Below are 18,380 nucleotides of genomic sequence, written 5' to 3'. Positions count from 1 at the left end.
AATTAGAAGGGGTAGAAGTAAGGGTAATAAAACGAGGATCTTAGTAGGTCGGAAGATACTATTTAAATTTAAGGCCTTAAGAATAATTAATTTCTAATTTAATATAATAAAGTCCTAAAGGCAATTAAATAAATTATAAAAAAGTAATACAAGAAGGCGGAAATTAGGCTTAAAGATTAAGCGAAGAGGTAAATAAAGTATACGAATATAAGGTACGAATAGGGTTAAATAGATATACTAATAGGTTTTCTATAGTAGGCTAATTATATTCACTATTACAGTAATAGTTGGGGATTTAATAGCGGTTATTCTTATTTAGGTTTGTAAAGGGGTTCCTAAAAAGAATTAGTAATAGGAGTTTTAATAGGATTAACAAAAGGGTTAAAAATTAATTAGATTATAGAAATAGGAAAAAGGTAGTTTCTAACGTAAGGGTAGAAGAAGGAAGAGTAGGATTTAGAAGGGACAATAAAAATAATTCTAATACTAATATAAGAAACTAATTTAATACTTCCTAATTAGTTTACGAAATTAAAATTATAAAGATATTCCTATTATTTTAAATCCTATTAGTATCGTCCATTCTACTTATATATTATCTAATCCGTTTCTTATCCTCCTTTTTTTTCAAATTTAAAGGTTTCCGGTTTCCTTTTAATTACTTTCCTACTAGTTAAATATTATTATACCTTCTTTAATTAAAAATTACTATCCGGTTTTCTTCTCTTTTTATTCTTTCAATATTCCTTTCCTCTTTCTTTTCCTAAGCAAAAAGAACTTCTTCAATTTTTATTTTCCATCTTTTTTACTTTTCTACCTTTATTATTAATATTTAAAAACAGTAATTCCTATTTATATTAATAATATTATTATTAAAGCCCCTCTAATAAGGATTTATAACAATTAATTACCTCCTTTTAGTTCTTGAAATATAATAACGGTAATAATTATAATCTTTAAAATCCATTTACAATTATTACCGGTATATTACGTAAAGGAAGAATTTAAAAGTAATAATTAGTACCCTTCCCTCTAGGGACTAATTATAAACTTTCGAAGAAAAAGGGTCTAGGTACTATTTAATCTTTCTACGCTTAAGCAAGGGCTATATATTATAGACTTAGGGATATTAGTCCCTAAAGGCCTAAGGTCGATACTTACTCTAATTTATCGGCGGATTCTTTCGTTATTTATTATTTTCGGATAGTTTTTTAATTAAATTACCATTTAAATAGCCTATTAATTATCTATTCTATTCTTATTTTTATTTAAGTACTATTAATCAGATATTTATTTATTTATTAAATCATATAATCGAACTACTACTATTTAGTAACTTATTTTTCATCTATATTTATTTACATTTAATTATTATCATTCAAATATTCGTTCGTATATTTTTCTTATTAATTATTTATTCTATTATCCGCACTCCAACATCATATCCGAATAGTAATCGAATAACCACTAATTAATTATATTATCGGCGATCTTAATACAGCTATTAATATAATTATATATTAGATACTATTGAGGGCCCCAGACTATAGCAAGCATCCAGTACTAAAGATCTTTACACCTTTCTAAAATAAAGCTATTTAAACTTTCTCTATAACAATTAATTAGGCCTCACTAGCAATTATCGGACAAACTTCAACGAAGGTAAGAAATTATAAAATTCCTATATTCGTTTTAACTAATTTAGTATAGAATTTAACACCCATTTCATCCTTATTACTAATTTAAAATAACAAGGAAACTATAACAACAATACCAATACTACTATAACTATTATAAGGACCGTAGTTCTCGGATATCTAATTAGGTAGAGCTAAGTAGTAAATAATTTCCAAACCTTTCTCGGAAGGTCGAAATAAGAAGCATTAAATTAAATATAATTTATTAGCGTTACATATTTTATTATATAATTTAATATTCAATTTTCAGTAGAAAATAAAGATAATTATCAAATCTTTTAACATCCTCTTCCTAGAAGTAAATAGAAAAACGAATAAACATTCCCTCGAAAGGAATAAATAATTATTCAACACAATAGGCAAATAAAGGCAGATAATTAAAGATTACTAAAAGTAAATTATTCTTTTTCTACTAAGAACTAAAATTAAAAGACTAATCATCTAGTATAGCAATTAAATAAATATCGTAATAATCTATTATCTTGTCTTCTAAAGTTCGATATCTTCCCCTTCCTTTTCTTTTCCTTTTATTATCCTTATTTTTCTACCTCTTCTAGTCCATTATCTTATCAAATTAGCCCTTCATTCTTTATCTTTCGTCCATACTAACTATTCAAATCTGTTCAATCTAGAAAGTACATCTTCTAATCCAGTATTCTTGCTAAAAATTCGAAAAAAAAGAAAAATCACCGCAGAAAATCAACGCATATGTTCTCGTATGCCACCCCAAATCACTAATAATTAAACCGAATATATTAATATTAAAATAGAAAAATACCTTTACTTCTATATTAATTAAATATAGGACAATTAAGTAAATTAATTATTAATTACAAAGTTCGTTAAGAATAATTTAATTTCTAAAATTATTAATATTTTTCCCTTCTTTATTAATTATAATTTTTACCCCCGTATAAGTATTAAACCAGTAAAACTATACCTACTAAAAATATCGGCGGTATAATAAATTAAATACTTTAAAACTAATAAATTAATTAATTAATTTAAATAAATTTTAAATTTTATTATAAATTAAGCCTAGTAAATATAGCAACGCTACAAAAATAATATAAATACTTAATAAACTAATATACTAAAATATAAGAAGGGAAATAAAGTCCTATTTAATATTAAGAATTTTAATACCGGCTACCCCTAAGCCAAACTTATACCCCTTTTCGAAGGACCGTTCGAAATTATTAAAACAAATAGCTATTAAATTATATTTAAGCTTTTAATTAATATAAAATATAGTCTAACGTTTTATATTAGTAAAGTTAAACCGTAGAACGAATAAGGTCTTCCAGGGCAAATAGATATAAGAAAATAGAATATTCGTACTAATTATAATTAAATTATAAAGAGGACCGACGATAAAGAAAATTCAATAGAATACGAATTTAAGAGGATTGATAAATACTAGAAGAATAATAAGGGCTATTAAAAATACTTTATTATTTAAGTACTTCTATATATACTATTATAGCAACCGTACGCCAATATATTTATAGCCCCCAACGCCGTACAGGCCTTCTACAATAAATACTTGGAGGTACTATACCCGCTAGTTTAGACGGTAATAGAAAAAAAGTAAAAGGAGAAGGAAGTAGAGCGGGAGGCTCTAATTCTACAATAGAGGTTATAATAATAATTACTAATAGTAGTAAGGATTTTTTAAGAGCGGACCGCTCGTTTAATAAGAATTTCTATTATTTTATATAATATTAATTAGCTATATAATTTCTTTTAGTCCGGGGAAGTGTTACAGGGTTAGTCTATGTGCCTTATATTTAGTGTTAGTGTACAGTAGCTTCTAAGACTGCCGTACGCTGTTATTACTGCCGGTAAGCCGATTATTGCCGGTAGTTGATTGGTTAGAACGCTGCCTGCTGCGGGTCTGTTAGATCCGCCGGCGGTTGCCTTTATAAGGCTAGCCTTCTAGGCACTCGGCTGCACTTCTCTTCCTTTCTCCTTCGTGCAATTACGCATAGTCACATCTACCATCTACCCTTTGCCCGTGATAACTTTAATATATAAAACGCTTCTATAATTAGGGTAAAATAATCCTAATTACTAAGATTATCCTACTATATAAAAATTTATTTTATTTAAAATAGTCCTGAAGATGATTTTTAGGTATAATATATTTTATATATAAGCTATTTCTCTTAATTTTATTATTTTAGTTAAGCGATTATGTCCAATATGATTTTCACATTATAAAACCTTCTCTCTATAAGAAAAGAATCCACTCGCAGTAGGATTATCTCCAAGACCATTTTTACAAATGCAGGTGGCGCGCTATGGAAGCTCTGGCAGTGGGGCATCAGTGGCACGATAGCGGGACCTAGTCAAGTGGAAGCTCGGGACGATAAGGAACTTTAATGGTTCGATTCACTTATTCGAGGGAAGTTGCAAACTGGACAAGTGAAACTCCAATCTTCCAATTCAGTTTCCTTCAAGGTTCTCATCGATTCATCCTGTCATTCCAGTCCATCCTCTGATCATCTTCCGTCCTGATTTTGTGCAGTGTTTTCTTGTCCCGTGACCCACTCGTTCATCTCACCTTCCACGGGACACACCGTTGAGCTTTTATTCAGTTCAGCTTCAGCTTGAAACCTCTCTCTGTCTCTTCCAACACTTCACTCAACGAATTGCGCCAGTCACAACTCTACAACTTCTTGAACACTCTCGAACAACATCAGTACCACGGGCTGTCATCATGTCGCGTGCCATCGTCACCAAGGTTGCGCGAGCTACTTTGCGCTCTCTCCAAGGAACTTCCCGCAACACCCGCATCACTTCCACTCCATTCGCCGCGGCTGCACTACTCCCAAGAGCGACAGTCCCTCGTTTCTACTCAACCGCCGGCCCCAATGGCAACATGATCACTCCCGACAAACAGCCTGTCCAGCCCAAGGAAGAGGCCGCTCCCACTGTTGTCCGCGCCGCCACCGAGTTGACGGACGACGAGTACCACAAGCTCGCCGACCAGTACATGGACAGACTAGTCACCCACCTCGAAGAACTTCAGGATGAGCGGGAAGACATTGACGTTGAGTACTCGGTATGTCATTCTCTCGTTCGCATAGTTGTCAGAGATTCTGACGCTCTGCAGGCTGGCGTCCTCACCGTCTCGTTCGACGACGGCATCGGCACCTACGTCATCAACAAGCAACCGCCCAACAAGCAGATCTGGCTGTCTTCGCCCAAATCCGGTCCCAAGCGCTACGACTATGTGGCGTTAGGTGACGGCCAGAACGAAAAGGAGGGCACGGCCAAGGGCGAGTGGGTGTATCTGCGCGACAACTCGACCATCAACCAACTCTTCCGTGATGAGCTACAGATCGATCTTAGCATGCCGGTCGGCCATTACGGCGAGGAGGAGGCTTAGGAGGGTCACGGTGGGATTGTTATGTTGTCTCTGCGGAACACGGGTACATGCGAGGACATGAGATTAGTGTGAAAGCGACAGCGAGCGCGTTGGGGCGGAAAAAAGAATCTGGGTTATGGGAAGGGGCGTCTTGGTGGATCGAAGGGTTGCAGTGCTTTAGCCGTATGATGTTATGGGATGTGGTAATGCCTCTGAGGTGAGAAAGCAACATGTGTGTACGATTTGGGTGTGTGTATAGTATTATTTGCATTGCGTATCATGGCATGGAGCTGAGGGATTGCATTTTCTAGGTCGGATGAAACCTCGATGATCAGCGCATTGAGTTTAGTTTTACAACTTAACAAAGACAACTAAATCGGACAAGCCAGAATTATTCATTTTCACTTGACAAGTCATTCGTCGATCTCCATTTGATTTCTGCACATTTCAGTTGCTTCATTGCCCGCCTAGCATCACAGCATCCCACAAACAGCCAGTGAGGGGTCTGTAGGCCTCGTTGCATGGCCGCCTGCAACAGCCCGCGCGTCAACGTCACACAAGCGGACGTTACTCGTTACATATAAAGCGGCGCGTCGGGCCGTGCTCATCAGGCAACACCACTACACATTGCATCCGTCACTCTTCCTCTTTCAACTTCACCTCATCAATCATCCATCTCAACCACACACAGTCAGGCACTTCAACATTGACTTGTGTCAAACAGTCGTGCCTTGGGGCACACACAGCCGTAACCATGATTACCCTAGGCTTGATCTACACCTTGGTCTGCCACCACATTCAGCCTTCATACAATTGACGTTGTTGCCGACAAGATTGACTGACACCTCTCAACAGATCATCCTCACCCTCCTGGCCTTCGCCATATATGAACATATCCACGCCCAATCCCTTTCTCTCCCCATTTCCCCAGGTCTAACCATCTTGACCATCCTCCTCCCCATCCTCTCCGCTCTCAACACCGCCTACCTCTACCGCGTCACCACTACCACGAGTCCCAGCCAACCAAACCCACCAAAGTTCATAACTGCCCACTCCTCCTCAACCATAACCCCCAACCCCTCCAACCCCTCTCAACAACTCACCCACCTCCGCCCAGCTCACGCCCCGCGCCGACCACAACAATCTTCTACTAGCCCAGGACCCCTCCGCTGCCTCCTCCCCACCCTCTCCCAAACCCTGCAAACAACCCAACTTGTCCTCTCTCTCATCCTTTTGAGTGTAGCCACCTCCTCCCTGACTTCCTCCCCCTTTTCCTCTTTCCCCAACTCCGGCCCGGGGTCAATCGAACACTGCGCCCTCGAACAAACCTGGTCGCACTTCTTTCGGTCGCACGACGCCGACACCATCCGCAAGATCCAGGATATCCTGGGATGCTGTGGGTTCCGAAGTCCGAAGCACATGAGTTGGCCTTTTCCAAGCGCAGGAAAGGGTACGGAGCAATGTGGACAGATGTGGCCTGAGAGAAGGGAGGGGTGTGCCGGGAAGTGGGAAGGGGAGTTTAGGGGGGTGATGGGTGGGGAGATTGGAGTTGTGGCGGGGGTGTTGGTGGTGCAGATTTTGGGGTGGGGGGTGGGGAGGTGGATGGCGACGAGAAGAGCGAGGACGGGGGCAACGAGGAGGAGAGGAGGACAGGATGGGAGGGCTACGATGGGCGGAAGAGGAAGGGAGGGGAGTGGGATGGTAAATGGTGAGGGACGTGATGGACAGGGAGGAGATGGAAATAATAGCTGGTGGAATAAACTCTTACAGAGCTTTGGGGTGCCACATGGGGATGAGGAGGATGGCTATCGGGGATTGGAAGATGGAGGAGCTCAACGGAGGCCATTGCTTGATGCGGGACAGAATGGAGAGGGCCATGTTGGGATTGTGGAGGTAGATGATGATGAAGATGGAGAGGGAAGGGACGTTGAAAGGGGAGGGAGTGATGAGGAGAGTAGGTCGGGTAGTGAGAGAAGGGGCGGGAACGGATATGGAAGTGCTACTTCGAGGGTGCAGCCGAGTGGCATTCATGTTGCTGATCCATGGGCCGAAGGGAATTGAGAAGAAAAGAGGCGGCTGTGAATGCCTGCGATGGAGGAGTGTATCAGCGGATTAAAGGCAAGTGCTGGGCAATGGGTATCTTGGTGTGTTTGACAAATTGGCATGAAGTGTTCATACAACAATGTAGTGTTTTCTCCTTCACAGTGATTAGACCTTTGGACAGCTAGTGAAAGTATCATCAGTGGCGCGTATATTATATGCAACCCTACCACTACCCTACATAAACTTCCTTGGATATCAAACCTACACCAACAAACCATACACTCACCCCCTCTTAGTAGCCTCAACCCTCAACACCTCCAGCGCCTTCTCCAACTCCTTCACTCTCTCCTCACTAAACCCACCATTCTTCTTCTTCTCTCCCCCTTCGTCCATCCCCTCAGTAACCCTCACCCTCTCCACCGTCCTCCCCTCCGCCCTCTTCACATTACACACCGCCCCCTGTCCCTCACCAACAAACTCCCTCCAGAACCTCCTCGCCTCCGCAAACTCCACCAACGTCCACGCTTTGCCTTCCCTGCCTGCACGCGCTGTACGTCCCACCCTGTGCACGTACGACGTCTCGGAAAGGGGGAGGTCGTAGTTGATGACATGGTCGAGGTTCGACAAGTCGATACCGCGGGATACCAAGTCGGAGGCGACCAAGATACGGAGCTTGCCGGAGGTGAAGGCACGTAGGGTGCGTAAGCGGACCGAGGTCTTGGTGGAGGAGGTTAAGGTACCGATTAAAGGGGCAAAGGAAGGGGGGAGGAGGAGGGAGAGAAGGCGCGAGAGGCGGAGGGCGGATTGGTTGGAGGCTGTGAAGATGAGGGCGGTGGTGGGGAAGGCTGCTGCCCTTGCCTTTGATGTGGTGGGCTTGGACACGGACTTGGCCTTTCTTGTTGTGGGCTCGGCTTCGCTGTCGGAGTCGGAGTCGGAGTCTGAGGAGGAATCTGAGGATGAATCGGAGGAGGAGCTGGATGATTCTGATCCAGCAGCGACGTCCTCGCCGTTGACGGGAACCATGTACTTGCTCTGTAGCAAATCCACCAGGTACAACGGCTTAAGACTTGGCTCGGTAATCTTGATGGCGTATTCCTTGAGGGTGGCGGGAATCGCCAGATCACCAGCCTTTGCGCCCTCCAACACTACCAGCTTTGGCCTTGAAAGTTTCAGCCCGTTCAACAGCGTGATATCCCTCGTCATGGTCGCTGATAGAATCACCTTCCTCGGTCCCGTCTTGTTGTTCGCCGCGAAATCTCTGGCGCCAGGCTTGCTGACAGCCAACTTCTCGTTCACCACATCCAACCACTGCTGGAAGTCTTGCGCAAGAAGCTTGTCAGCTTCGTCGACTACCAGCCACCGGACATAATCGAGCGTGAAGCCCTTGGTCTTGGTGATGTGCTCCACCAGACGACCCGGCGTGCAAATGAGGATATCGACCTTGGGCACATGCTGAATGACATGATACGGCAACGGTCGCTTCAGCTGCAGGTCAAGTTCCTCCTCCTCCTGCTCGCTGTCCTCATCCAGATCCACCAGCTGCTTCTGCCTCTCCAACCACTTCTGGTAACCCTTGAGATCGTACTCTTGTTCCGTTCCCATGATAACCCCCTGCTCCTCCTTGAATGGCCGATTTCCCATCGCCGTCCCAACCTTCACCCTCTTCCCGCCACTACTCCCCGCAAACGCTGCCGCGCAGGCCTCACACGCCTGCTGGACTTGCTGCACTAAATCTCTTGTCGGCAGCACAATTACTCCCCTGAGCTTGGTCGTCTGGCTCAGCGCAATATCCTGCACCATCGGCAACACATACGCCAGCGTCTTTCCTGAACCGGTAGGAGCAGCCACCACCACGTCACCCTGAAGATCGGGATTAGGCAACAGCAAAGGAAGGGCAGCCGTCTGCACGGCAAATGCATCTTTGAATCCCTTTGTAGCCAGAATCTTGGCTGCCTCGGCGGAGATGCCCAGATCTGTAAACGGTTTCCTGGTTTCGGTGGTGACGCGGATGGGATTGGCGAGCCAAGGGGGAAGGGTCTCGTAGGTGAGCTTGGAGGAATCGACGACGACGGGGGCGGGTTGGGGGAGGGGACCGAGGTCGTATACGGGTTCTTCGGGTTCTGGCGTGTCTTCCTTTTCGTCGCCCTGCAGTTCCTTCAATTTGAGAGCCTTTTCGACCTTTTCAAAGACGGAGCGATGGCGTTGGCGGATGTGGTCATCTTCGAGGTCGGCGGGTTTTTCGAGGACGCTTTCCTTCTTTTTCTTTTCCCTCTTTGGCTTCTTGGGTTCCTTCTTAATGGGTAATGTATCTGATGTTGCCGCCTCGGGTTGCGCCTCGTCTTGTTGTTGTTGCTGCTCGTCGTCGTTGTCGTCGGTCTTGGTTTTCTTTCGTGGGGGCTCTTCGGCGTCGTCGGTGTCGCGTTGCTTCTTTGACTTTTTGGACTTGGACTTGGGTTCCTCTACTTGCTGTATTGGTTCCTCGGCGACGGTCTTCGATTGTTTGTTTGCGACAAAGTCATCGTCGCCAAAGACAATTCGTGCTGGTTGCGCTGGTGCTTGCGACACTGGTTGCGACGACGACACGGGGGCCGCCGCGCCGCCCGCTGGCTTGGGTGGGGGAATGTATCTGTTGTACATTGTGACTGCTATTGTCAGTTATTACCGATGGTCAATTGACTATGTGAGAAAGTACCGCAGGAAGCATACATACTTTGACTGTTGTTGACAATTGGAAAATGGAAACCAAATCGAAACTCCGAAGCTCGAAAAGAAAACAAAACAACGAATGACGGAGCTCCATCCGAAAAGTGGACCCTAACTTTTTTCTGGGGATCACCAGAATTGCCAAGTCTTACCGCCCGTCGAGGCCCTTGCTTATCGTTATCAGTGGATCCTCCAAGCATCACTTACCCCTGGAATGCGCACCTTGGCGGTCCCCGGCTGCCAAGACAATGGGACGTCTTCAGTTGTCGATGGTCGTCTGTTTACACTTGACGGTTCACTCCCTCTCATTTGCAGGGGCAACTCGCCTCACTCACTAACACACACTCATCTCAACATGAACCATCCACTATCACCACCATCACCACAACAAAGTCACATCTGATACCATCACCAAGAAAACAAGGCGGGCACCAATGTGACCCATACAATTTTCATCATGGCGCCCACCTACCGCATTGCCATGGTCTGCGACTTCTTCTTTCCCCAACCCGGCGGCATCGAATCGCACATCTACCAACTCTCCACCAAGCTCATCGACCGCGGCCACAAAGTCATCATCATCACGCACGCCTACGAAGGGCGAACGGGTGTTCGCTATTTGACCAACGGGCTGAAAGTCTACCATGTACCGTTTCTCGTCATCTACCGGAGCGCCACCTTTCCGACGGTGTTCTCGTTCTTTCCCGTTTTCCGGAATATTGTGTTGAGGGAACGGATCGATATCGTGCATGGCCATGCTTCTTTGTCGAGTCTGTGTCATGAAGCCATTTTGCACGCCAGGACAATGGGACTAAGGACCGTGTTTACGGACCACAGTCTGTTTGGGTTTGCGGATGCGGCGAGTATTCTCACGAACAAGCTGCTCAAGTTTGCCTTGAGCGACGTGGACCATGTCATTTGTGTTTCTCATACTTGGTACGCCCCCTCTCATCCCCCCTCTTCTTCTCTTCAACCTCCTACTAACAAGGTGACACAGCAAAGAAAACACGGTCCTCCGCGCCTCCCTCGACCCCCTCATGGTCTCGGTAATCCCCAACGCCGTCGTCGCCGACAACTTTCGTCCATTAGGCTACCCAACCACCACCTCCACCCCTCCCTCCTCCATCTCCTCCCCCATCCCCGGCCTGCCCCCCAACCCATCATCCTCCCTTTCCTCCTCTCTAACCCCTCCGCGCCGCATCCTGGGTCCGCACGACCCCATCACCATCGTCGTCATCTCCCGCCTCTTCTACAACAAAGGCACCGACCTGCTCACAGCCGCCATCCCCCGCATCCTCGCCGCCCACCCCAACACGCGCTTCATCATCGCCGGCTCCGGTCCCAAATCCATCGACCTCGAACAAATGATTGAGCAAAACGTGCTCCAAGACCGCGTCGAAATGCTCGGTCCCATCCGCCACTCCGAAGTCCGCGACGTCATGGTGCGCGGGCACATCTACCTCCACCCCTCGCTCACCGAAGCCTTCGGCACCGTCATCGTCGAAGCCGCCTCGTGCGGCCTTTATGTCGTCTGCACCCAAGTCGGCGGCATCCCCGAGGTCTTGCCAGGGCACATGACGGTATTCGCCAAACCCGAAGAAGACGACCTCGTCGCCGCCACGGGGAAGGCCATCGCCGCACTAAGGCGGAACGAAGTGCGCACCGAGCTGTTTCATGAACAGGTCAAAAACATGTACAGCTGGACCAACGTCGCGGAACGCACCGAGAGGGTGTATAATGGGATATCGGGCGCCATTAGCGAAGCAGAGTTTTACGGGTATGATCACCTGAAAGACCACCGGAACGGAAGTAACGGGTCGTGGACGGCGGTTACGGCCACAAGGGGGATGAGGAGCGGGGTGCAGAGTTTTGCTCTGATTGATCGGCTCAAGAGGTACTATGGCTGTGGAGTCTGGGCGGGCAAACTGTTTTGTGTCTGTGTGATTGTCGATTATTTGATCTTCTTGTTTTTGGAACTGGTCTTTCCCAGGGAAAGTATTGATATCTGTCCGGATTGGCCGAGGAAGAAAAAGGTGGTCGATACAAGAAGGGAAGGGGGCGGGTTGGAGTGGGGTGACGTGGAGGAGTATCGAAGACGGTCGAGGCCTTCGAGGTTGAGGTGAGCTTGGGAAGGACGGGCGGCTGTGGGGTTGTTACTATTTGTAGCTTTATTGGGTATCATTTGCTTGGTTGTTGGTCATGTAATCCTGTTATTAGCGATAATCTGTTTTGGAAATACTAATTAGAGATCTCCTTCGTTCGACATACTCCATGGGTAGATAGATGTTGGTCTGGAGGTCCAATCTCGATTTCAACTTTGCGTTATGATCAACTTGACACATCCATCCTTGTACTTCAAATCACCCCTGGTCTGTTCACCTACCAGGTTCAGTTCAACACAAACCACCACGATCACACGCATTGACACATACAGATAGGTGGTAATGGCATCTTGACTTGCTCTGCTGCACGCTCATCGGCCTCACAGGCTGCTGGCACTATCTTGACATGTTTATACACCTCAACAGGGTATTGCCTCTCTCCATTACTTGGCCCAAAGGGCTGCGTCTCATAACATCATGACTTCACAACTCCGTACATTGTGGAAATCCCTTTCCTGTCTCCATGCTTCCTCCTGTCATCGACACCTAATGCATCCCAGCTAGCCGCTTGCACTGAGCAGAGCGTTTATCCCCAGCGAACCTGATAGAATAGATCTGAAAACCGCCCAAACTCCTTTTGTCCTGTTGATCCGTAATGCCTTGTCACTATTTTCCACTTCAAACCAAAAAAAGAAAGTGAGCAAAAGACCAATCCAATCCAACCCCAGTAAGGCGCCAATGATCCTGAAAGCAACCCAGATGAAGAACAAAGTGAAAAGCAGCATCGAAGGCCCATGTTCAGGCGAAGCTGCTATAAAGCGACAATGAAGATAATGAGCCACGGTGGGCTTGTGCTGATGTGTAGCTGTGATCCCTAACCTCGATAAGGACAGGATGGTCAACATTGCGCAGGTACGACTCATATGCCATAACGCCGTAAACAAATAAAAGAAACAGATGGGTATCAAGATAAAAAAATAACAAAGTTCGAGGTGGTCGCCAAAGATAATGACACCACCTCACGAAACTGGTATACAGCACAGGTGTGGCTGTGTATTACTGGCGTCCGACGCCGATGATGGACATTGTTCATATAAAGTGCACTAGACTTGAGCAGAGGTAGGCAAGCCATGCGTAGAATGGTTGTGCCTGATCCACGAAAACATGTTGGAACCCGAGGATGGGCCCTCCACCGGAGACTGCAATTGCTCCTTCGGCTCCAGCAGCAGACTCTGACGGTAGTGCAACACCTGAGCAGGCGTCCTTCCGGTCTTCTCAATCTCCCGCGCCCTCTCAATCTGCGAGACGATCCATTCTTGGAAGTCCGGAACTTCGGTGAGGCGGTAGGGCATCTGGAACCGCTGCAGCTCACCGATGCACTTGGCTGTCTTCATGTGCTTGTCGAAGTTGACCACCGTCAGGCCCGTGTCAGTCGTCTTTTTGGCGGGATTACCCGCATCAATGAAGGTGAGATCGGTCAGGAACATGCCGACGTACGGAAGGCAGGGAGGGACCTGCTCGGCGAGCCGAGCGCGGAGGGCCTTGTGGTTTTGGCCGATCTCGACAATGGCCTGCAGAGACTTGAGCGTCTCCTTGCGCCTCGAGCTGATGGTGTCCCACGTCATCCGCAGGCGCTTGATGCTGGAGTCGTTCAAGGCGCATGTGACGGCCATCAGACCGTCGTAGTTGTTCAGGGCAAGAAACTGGCTGCCGATCTTGATCCAGTGCTTGATGATGGCGGCTCGCTTCTTGATCTCATCGAATTGGAGGATAGTGTCCACCACGAGGTTGGACAGTCCGGTGGTGAAAGTCGACATGGCCTTGACGTTGGGTGCGCCAACTCCCTTGTTCTTGGTCCACTTGGAGCCGAGAAGCTCCTTAGGAGTGATGGAGCAGAAGAGACCGATCTGCTTGATGGTGATTTGGCGAGCGATCTCAAGCGGGTCAAAATCCATGATGGATGGGGAGACGCCACCAGCCTTCCAGTTGGTGAGTGCGTGCACTTGACCCCTTGAGAGATTGGGCGAAGGGAGAGGCGTCTCGGCGGACAGGAATTGAGAGCCAGAAGTGCCCGTCTTGGAGATGGAGGCAACCAAACGGGGCACAAGAGTACCGCCGCTGTTAGCCACCTTCTCGGCGAGGTCAAGCAGTCGCTTTCCAGCAGAAGGCAAAAGCTCTGTGAGTTTGGACTCGGCAAAATCCTTGATCACGGGCAATGCTTCCGCGTCAGTTTCTTCCTGCCAATGCGATTCCATCCAGCTCTTGAAAACATTGTACGTCCTAAGCTTGACAGGGGCAGCAACATGCGGAGCCTCTCCGACGTAGTTGAAGCGGTCAATTAGGGCCTCAGCAAACTTGAGCGGCGTGCAGAACAAGCGGAAGGTGAGGTAGAATGTGGACACAAACATGGCATCAGGAGTCGACTCATGAGTAGTGAGACGTTCAACCAGCGCCGGAAGGGAACCTCCAGTCACTTGGCCTTCCTTGTTGAAAATCAGCTCATGAGCATACGTCTTCTCGAGTAGCTTAAACTCGGCATCGTCGCTATCTTCACTAAGTGTTGTACTGTCGGACAGGCTCACGTTAGATGCCGAAGGATGGTGATTTCCGGGAGCATGGGTGAGATCCGGTGTTGTGGCCCGAGTGGATGTCTGTGAGACCATGCTTGACTCCGATGTCCGGCTGATATAGGTAGTAGCCGATGCGGAACTCGAGGCAGTCATGCTCTCGGCCCTGAAAGTATGGAACTCGCCATCTTGGGCGGCCGATGTCTCGGTAGGGCTGTAGTCATGTGCAGGCGGGATCTCGGTAGAGAGCTTGGGAAGAGAAGGTAGCGACGGACGGGGAGAAGACACTGATGAGGTGTTCTCAGTAGGTGCCGAGTCTTCAATGGCCTCCTGTGACGTTTCCACAACTGGAGTCGAAACAAGCGGAATATCAGGGAGTGGTTTGTTGAGCTCCAGACTTGCTGGCCTTGGAGCGGGCGTAGAGGCGGTTGTGACGGTTGTCGACATAGTCAACGCCTCCGATCTGCTAGAATCGGCAACGCTGACCGAATCCGCAGCACGAGTATCCTTCGCATCCAGAACAGCGTCGAAAGCAGAAAAATCAAAGCCCAAATCGAGACTGTTGTCCTCGAACTCGAACTCGAAATCGCCAATCTGTCCAATAACCCACTTCGTCTTGTCGTAGCATGTCCCGCTGAGTTTGACACAGCCCACAGCGGCAACGTGCAAGCGGCGACCTTCCTTGGGAACGATGGCATCTTCCATGTTCTGGGTGAGAACTTCGCGTGCTGTTTGGTAAAGGTTTTCGATGCGATCGTACATGACGGCACGAAGTGGAGCCAATGTCTCGATGCTGAGAGAGTTTCGCGCCGAGACAACGTCAATCACCAGCAGCAAATCCCCTCCAGTTGTAATGGCTTGCTTGACACCGAGAGCTAGCTGAGGACGGGATACACATTCCAATTGCAGACGACCCATCAAGCAAGCAAGGTGAGATACAAGGATATCTTGGCTTTTGGTGAGACGTTCGGAGACGAGCTTGTGGGCCTGTGAGAGCGGCGAAGAGCCAGCCAGACTGACGCGATGGCAAATGGTTGCAGATGAGAGACGGTTGGCAATTTCAGGAGAAGTCCCACGAGACAACCGGTTAGTATTTGTACTCGGTTGGTAGGCGGGAGACAAACGGCCGTCTGTGGGGGCCTTGCTTGTTTCTGATGACGTCGGCCCGGTTGCGCTTCCGTTGCTGTCGGCACGGGAGCGTGCATCAATGGCGTCGCTGGATCTGGCCAGAACCACAGGGTTGGTGTTTGGTGTTGGGTCTTCCTCTTCCATAACGGTCTCCATGATCATTACTGATGTCAGTCGAAGGGACTTGTCGTTCTGAATCATGTCAAAGAATTCGGCTGCCCTGAGCGCAATTTTGAAAGCTCGGAGAATCAGGTTGTCCACCAGTTCATTGATCTGATGTTCTGTTGCGCGAAGCACCCTGTGGGAAGCTTTCAGCTTTCTGTCCAATCTCCTGCCCGTCTGGGCCAGCGCTCTAAGTTCGTCATTGATTGTCCTTCGGCTCTCCCTGAGCTCAACGTGTCGTTGCAGGATTGAGGAGTCTTTTTGCAGACACCCAGTGTGCTCCTGTCAGAGTATTAGCAGGGGTAAGCGAGATATAAGTTGACGGGCGTTGACAACGTACCAGCAGATATCGCACACCACCAGCAATGCCCTTCATGAACTTGTTGCCATTGAACAATTCCCGGCTGTCTATGCATGCACATCGCATGAGATCCCAGAAACTGACCAGGGCTCCGAGAAGTATCCTCATCTCTTCTGGGTTGTAGGGAACACAGTAGTTAGTCGGAAGCCATCCCCTAGAGCCATCTTTCAACAGAGTGCCATCAGCCCAGCCGTTTGTGTGCACTGAATGCACCAAGACAATGTCCTTTTCCTTGAGTGGCAGGGTGACGGCCGAGTCCGTCATGACATACTCGGGGTGAAAGGGGTAAACAGCCTGGAGAAAGTTGTGAAAGATGGGAGGAGGATTGCTGACATGGCTGTCGGTAAAGGTGTCGCTTTGGGATGTCATTTCGGATTGGGTAGGGCGGGTAGATGCGCGGGTCGAGCCTCGGTTGGACCCATTGTTGTTATATGGTTCGCTTGCCGAGTCGGCCTTTTGTATGGTCAAAGGGGCTACCTGCAGGCTTGATCGCATGGGTCGGCTACTCTGCGATGCCATGGCTGTCGGATGCGAGAAGCCTTGAGCTAAACATGTGCCGGATGATTAAGGACCCCGGGCAAAGTCCGCACAACGAAAGGTTCCAGCCAAACCGTTGATGTTTGACAAAGTCTCGCGTATTCCGGGTAGCAGAGTAGCAGGTGAGCAGAGCTTCGTATAGTCGACGATGAGGCCGTGAGCCAATGGCAAAGTGAGAGCAATTTATTTTCCTTGTCGAACTGTGTGTTGTCTAGTATCAGGTAGGAAGTGCGCACGGCTGAAGGTTGAAACGAGCGAGGGTGAGATGTAGTTTGTCGTCGAGTTTGCCGCCGCCGAGGGTTGTTCTGAGACGAGGGTTATTAGCTAGGCCGTCAAGCAAACCTAGCAGAAAAGAGCGAAAACAAGGATGATGGCGATGAGACTTGTTTTGATCAGACAAGCTGGATAGGGAACAGGAAGGTGTTGAAGAATGTAGTGAAATGCAGGGAGGCTTGGGAGTGGTTGATGTAACAACTGAAGAGGAGAAGGAGGCAAAAAGATCAAGGGAGGAATGTAGGATGACACGAGCAATCGGGGGCCTGGTACGGTTTAAGTGCATATAATTGCATACCAGGGGGCCCGGGGCGGCGCAGTGCTGAACATGGGCGAGAACACACTAGTGTACCTAGTGCAGAGAGGAGATCTGAGGAGAGCGGAAAGCGCCATGGGGCAATTGGATCGCTTGATCGAGCGGCATGTTTCTTTTGGAGGCGACAAGTTTTTGAAGGTAGGTACCTACAGTGACGGGAGGTGGAAAGTGAAGCACTGGTGAGAATTGAGATATGTACGAACCTGTGGTATTCAGTTGTGGAAACTGTGGTGGTGGTCCGAGGTAATGACGGCGAGCGACGTCGAACCGTGGTGTAGGCATAAGCGCGTCGAGCAACACACCGACGAGATGGAAGAAGTGACTCGGGACGGATTGAATTGGTCAACTGGTTGAAGTTGAAGTTATTCAGTTCAGTTTACTGTACAGTACTTGGTGGGCCAACGGAAATCACTGGCAGAGCAAAGCTTTTCTCGAGTCTGATCGATGTGATGATGTTCTGAAGACCTCGGTCTCGTACTTTGTGACCTGGGGAATGAACGACTGGACTCGGAGTGTCGTGTGATACTAGGATACAGTACCGTGCAGTGTCCCAAACCGGAAGGAACGAAAAAGAGGACAACAGCGAGGTGAGTGGAACCGACGGAAGGAGAGGGGATGACGGAGGTCAAGAAAGTAGAGGGAAGGGCCGCCCAGTTGAAGGAATTCGCAAGAGGATTCCATCCAATCCCACGTCGCCGAGGACACTGCAGCGGCCATCCGTCGGATTACGGTGTGCATGACATCGATGTTGCAATGTACCAAGAACGAACCGCCCGTCGTCTGCTTCTCTAGTGTATCGATACTACAACTTAATTGAGAGAGCCTTCTCAGCGTGCAGCGTACAATGTGCCATTGCCGGGCATTGGATATTGGAGGTAGGTAGGTCCCCCATGTCGCCGTGATTGATGGACGGGAACCGCAAAAAAAAAGAGACGAGCGAGCGACGAGTCCCCGAAGAAAGAGAGCCCTTGCTCTTGCCCTGCCAAGTCCCTGCAAGCCGTGCCTGGCCCGTCCCCACTAGATCCACCCACGTCCACTGCCCCTGTATGGGCTCCTCCGCCGCCGCGGAGAGGTACCTTGTACGAGTGGAGTCGCAGCGACATGGATTGACGACCCTG

The 18,380-nt window shown here is 47.9% G+C and overlaps 5 protein-coding genes across 6 annotated transcripts; 3 read left to right on the top strand and 2 right to left on the bottom strand.

Annotated features, from left to right (window-relative positions):
• The first annotated feature begins 4,094 nt into the window (after nucleotides 1-4,094).
• NCU09754 (mitochondrial chaperone Frataxin) lies at nucleotides 4,095-5,486 on the top strand. The gene is made up of 2 exons (XM_953101.3): nucleotides 4,095-4,764; nucleotides 4,816-5,486. Exons 1-2 carry the CDS (start codon nucleotides 4,420-4,422, stop codon nucleotides 5,089-5,091), a joined length of 621 nt encoding a protein of 206 aa, XP_958194.1. The 5' UTR covers nucleotides 4,095-4,419; the 3' UTR covers nucleotides 5,092-5,486.
• A 169-nt stretch (nucleotides 5,487-5,655) lies between these two features.
• On the top strand, nucleotides 5,656-7,350 carry NCU09755 (hypothetical protein). Its single transcript, XM_953102.2, has 2 exons — nucleotides 5,656-5,854; nucleotides 5,926-7,350. Exons 1-2 carry the CDS (start codon nucleotides 5,825-5,827, stop codon nucleotides 7,129-7,131), a joined length of 1,236 nt encoding a protein of 411 aa, XP_958195.1. The 5' UTR covers nucleotides 5,656-5,824; the 3' UTR covers nucleotides 7,132-7,350.
• Nucleotides 7,317-9,842, bottom strand: NCU09756 (hypothetical protein). The gene is made up of 2 exons (XM_953103.2): nucleotides 9,824-9,842; nucleotides 7,317-9,758 (listed from the first exon to the last, which is right to left on the bottom strand). The coding sequence occupies exon 2, from the start codon at nucleotides 9,748-9,750 to the stop codon at nucleotides 7,396-7,398; it is 2,355 nt and encodes a 784-aa protein (XP_958196.1). The 5' UTR covers nucleotides 9,751-9,758; nucleotides 9,824-9,842; the 3' UTR covers nucleotides 7,317-7,395.
• Nucleotides 9,843-10,130: 288 nt separating this feature from the next.
• On the top strand, nucleotides 10,131-12,106 carry gpig-1 (glycosylphosphatidylinositol anchor N-acetylglucosamine transferase gene-1). Its single transcript, XM_953104.2, has 2 exons — nucleotides 10,131-10,752; nucleotides 10,814-12,106. Exons 1-2 carry the CDS (start codon nucleotides 10,274-10,276, stop codon nucleotides 11,937-11,939), a joined length of 1,605 nt encoding a protein of 534 aa, XP_958197.1. The 5' UTR covers nucleotides 10,131-10,273; the 3' UTR covers nucleotides 11,940-12,106.
• A 133-nt stretch (nucleotides 12,107-12,239) lies between these two features.
• Nucleotides 12,240-18,161, bottom strand: NCU09758. Of its 2 annotated transcripts, XM_011395345.1 has the most exons (3): nucleotides 17,466-18,161; nucleotides 16,116-16,978; nucleotides 12,240-16,057 (listed from the first exon to the last, which is right to left on the bottom strand). In XM_011395345.1, exons 2-3 carry the CDS (start codon nucleotides 16,653-16,655, stop codon nucleotides 13,022-13,024), a joined length of 3,576 nt encoding a protein of 1,191 aa, XP_011393647.1. In that variant the 5' UTR covers nucleotides 16,656-16,978; nucleotides 17,466-18,161; the 3' UTR covers nucleotides 12,240-13,021. The 2 variants fall into 2 exon arrangements, with proteins under 2 accessions (XP_011393647.1, XP_011393648.1); XM_011395346.1 differs by lacking the exon at nucleotides 17,466-18,161 and having other exon boundaries at nucleotides 12,255-16,057; nucleotides 16,116-17,183.
• Nucleotides 18,162-18,380: the final 219 nt, after the last annotated feature.

Source organism: Neurospora crassa, linkage group II (assembly GCF_000182925.2).
Source record: "Neurospora crassa OR74A linkage group II, whole genome shotgun sequence".
NCBI lineage: Eukaryota > Fungi > Ascomycota > Sordariomycetes > Sordariales > Sordariaceae > Neurospora > Neurospora crassa.
Note: the sequence above shows the minus strand (reverse complement) of the source record. Positions and strands in the feature narration are given on the sequence as shown.

What these genes read in the sequence shown, in the direction of transcription:
- NCU09756 (XM_953103.2), bottom strand. Translation starts at nt 9,750, where the DNA reads ATGTACAACAGATACATTCCCCCACCCAAGCCAGCGGGCGGCGCGGCG.
- NCU09758 (XM_011395345.1), bottom strand. Translation starts at nt 16,655, where the DNA reads ATGGCATCGCAGAGTAGCCGACCCATGCGATCAAGCCTGCAGGTAGCC. An exon ending in GTGGTGTGCGATATCTGCTG is followed by an intron (nt 16,058 to 16,115) that starts GTACGTTGTCAA and finishes ATACTCTGACAG; the next exon opens with GAGCACACTGGGTGTCTGCA.
- NCU09754 (XM_953101.3), top strand. Translation starts at nt 4,420, where the DNA reads ATGTCGCGTGCCATCGTCACCAAGGTTGCGCGAGCTACTTTGCGCTCT. An exon ending in ACATTGACGTTGAGTACTCG is followed by an intron (nt 4,765 to 4,815) that starts GTATGTCATTCT and finishes GACGCTCTGCAG; the next exon opens with GCTGGCGTCCTCACCGTCTC.
- NCU09755 (XM_953102.2), top strand. Translation starts at nt 5,825, where the DNA reads ATGATTACCCTAGGCTTGATCTACACCTTG. An exon ending in TAGGCTTGATCTACACCTTG is followed by an intron (nt 5,855 to 5,925) that starts GTCTGCCACCAC and finishes ACCTCTCAACAG; the next exon opens with ATCATCCTCACCCTCCTGGC.
- gpig-1 (XM_953104.2), top strand. Translation starts at nt 10,274, where the DNA reads ATGGCGCCCACCTACCGCATTGCCATGGTCTGCGACTTCTTCTTTCCC. An exon ending in ATTTGTGTTTCTCATACTTG is followed by an intron (nt 10,753 to 10,813) that starts GTACGCCCCCTC and finishes AAGGTGACACAG; the next exon opens with CAAAGAAAACACGGTCCTCC.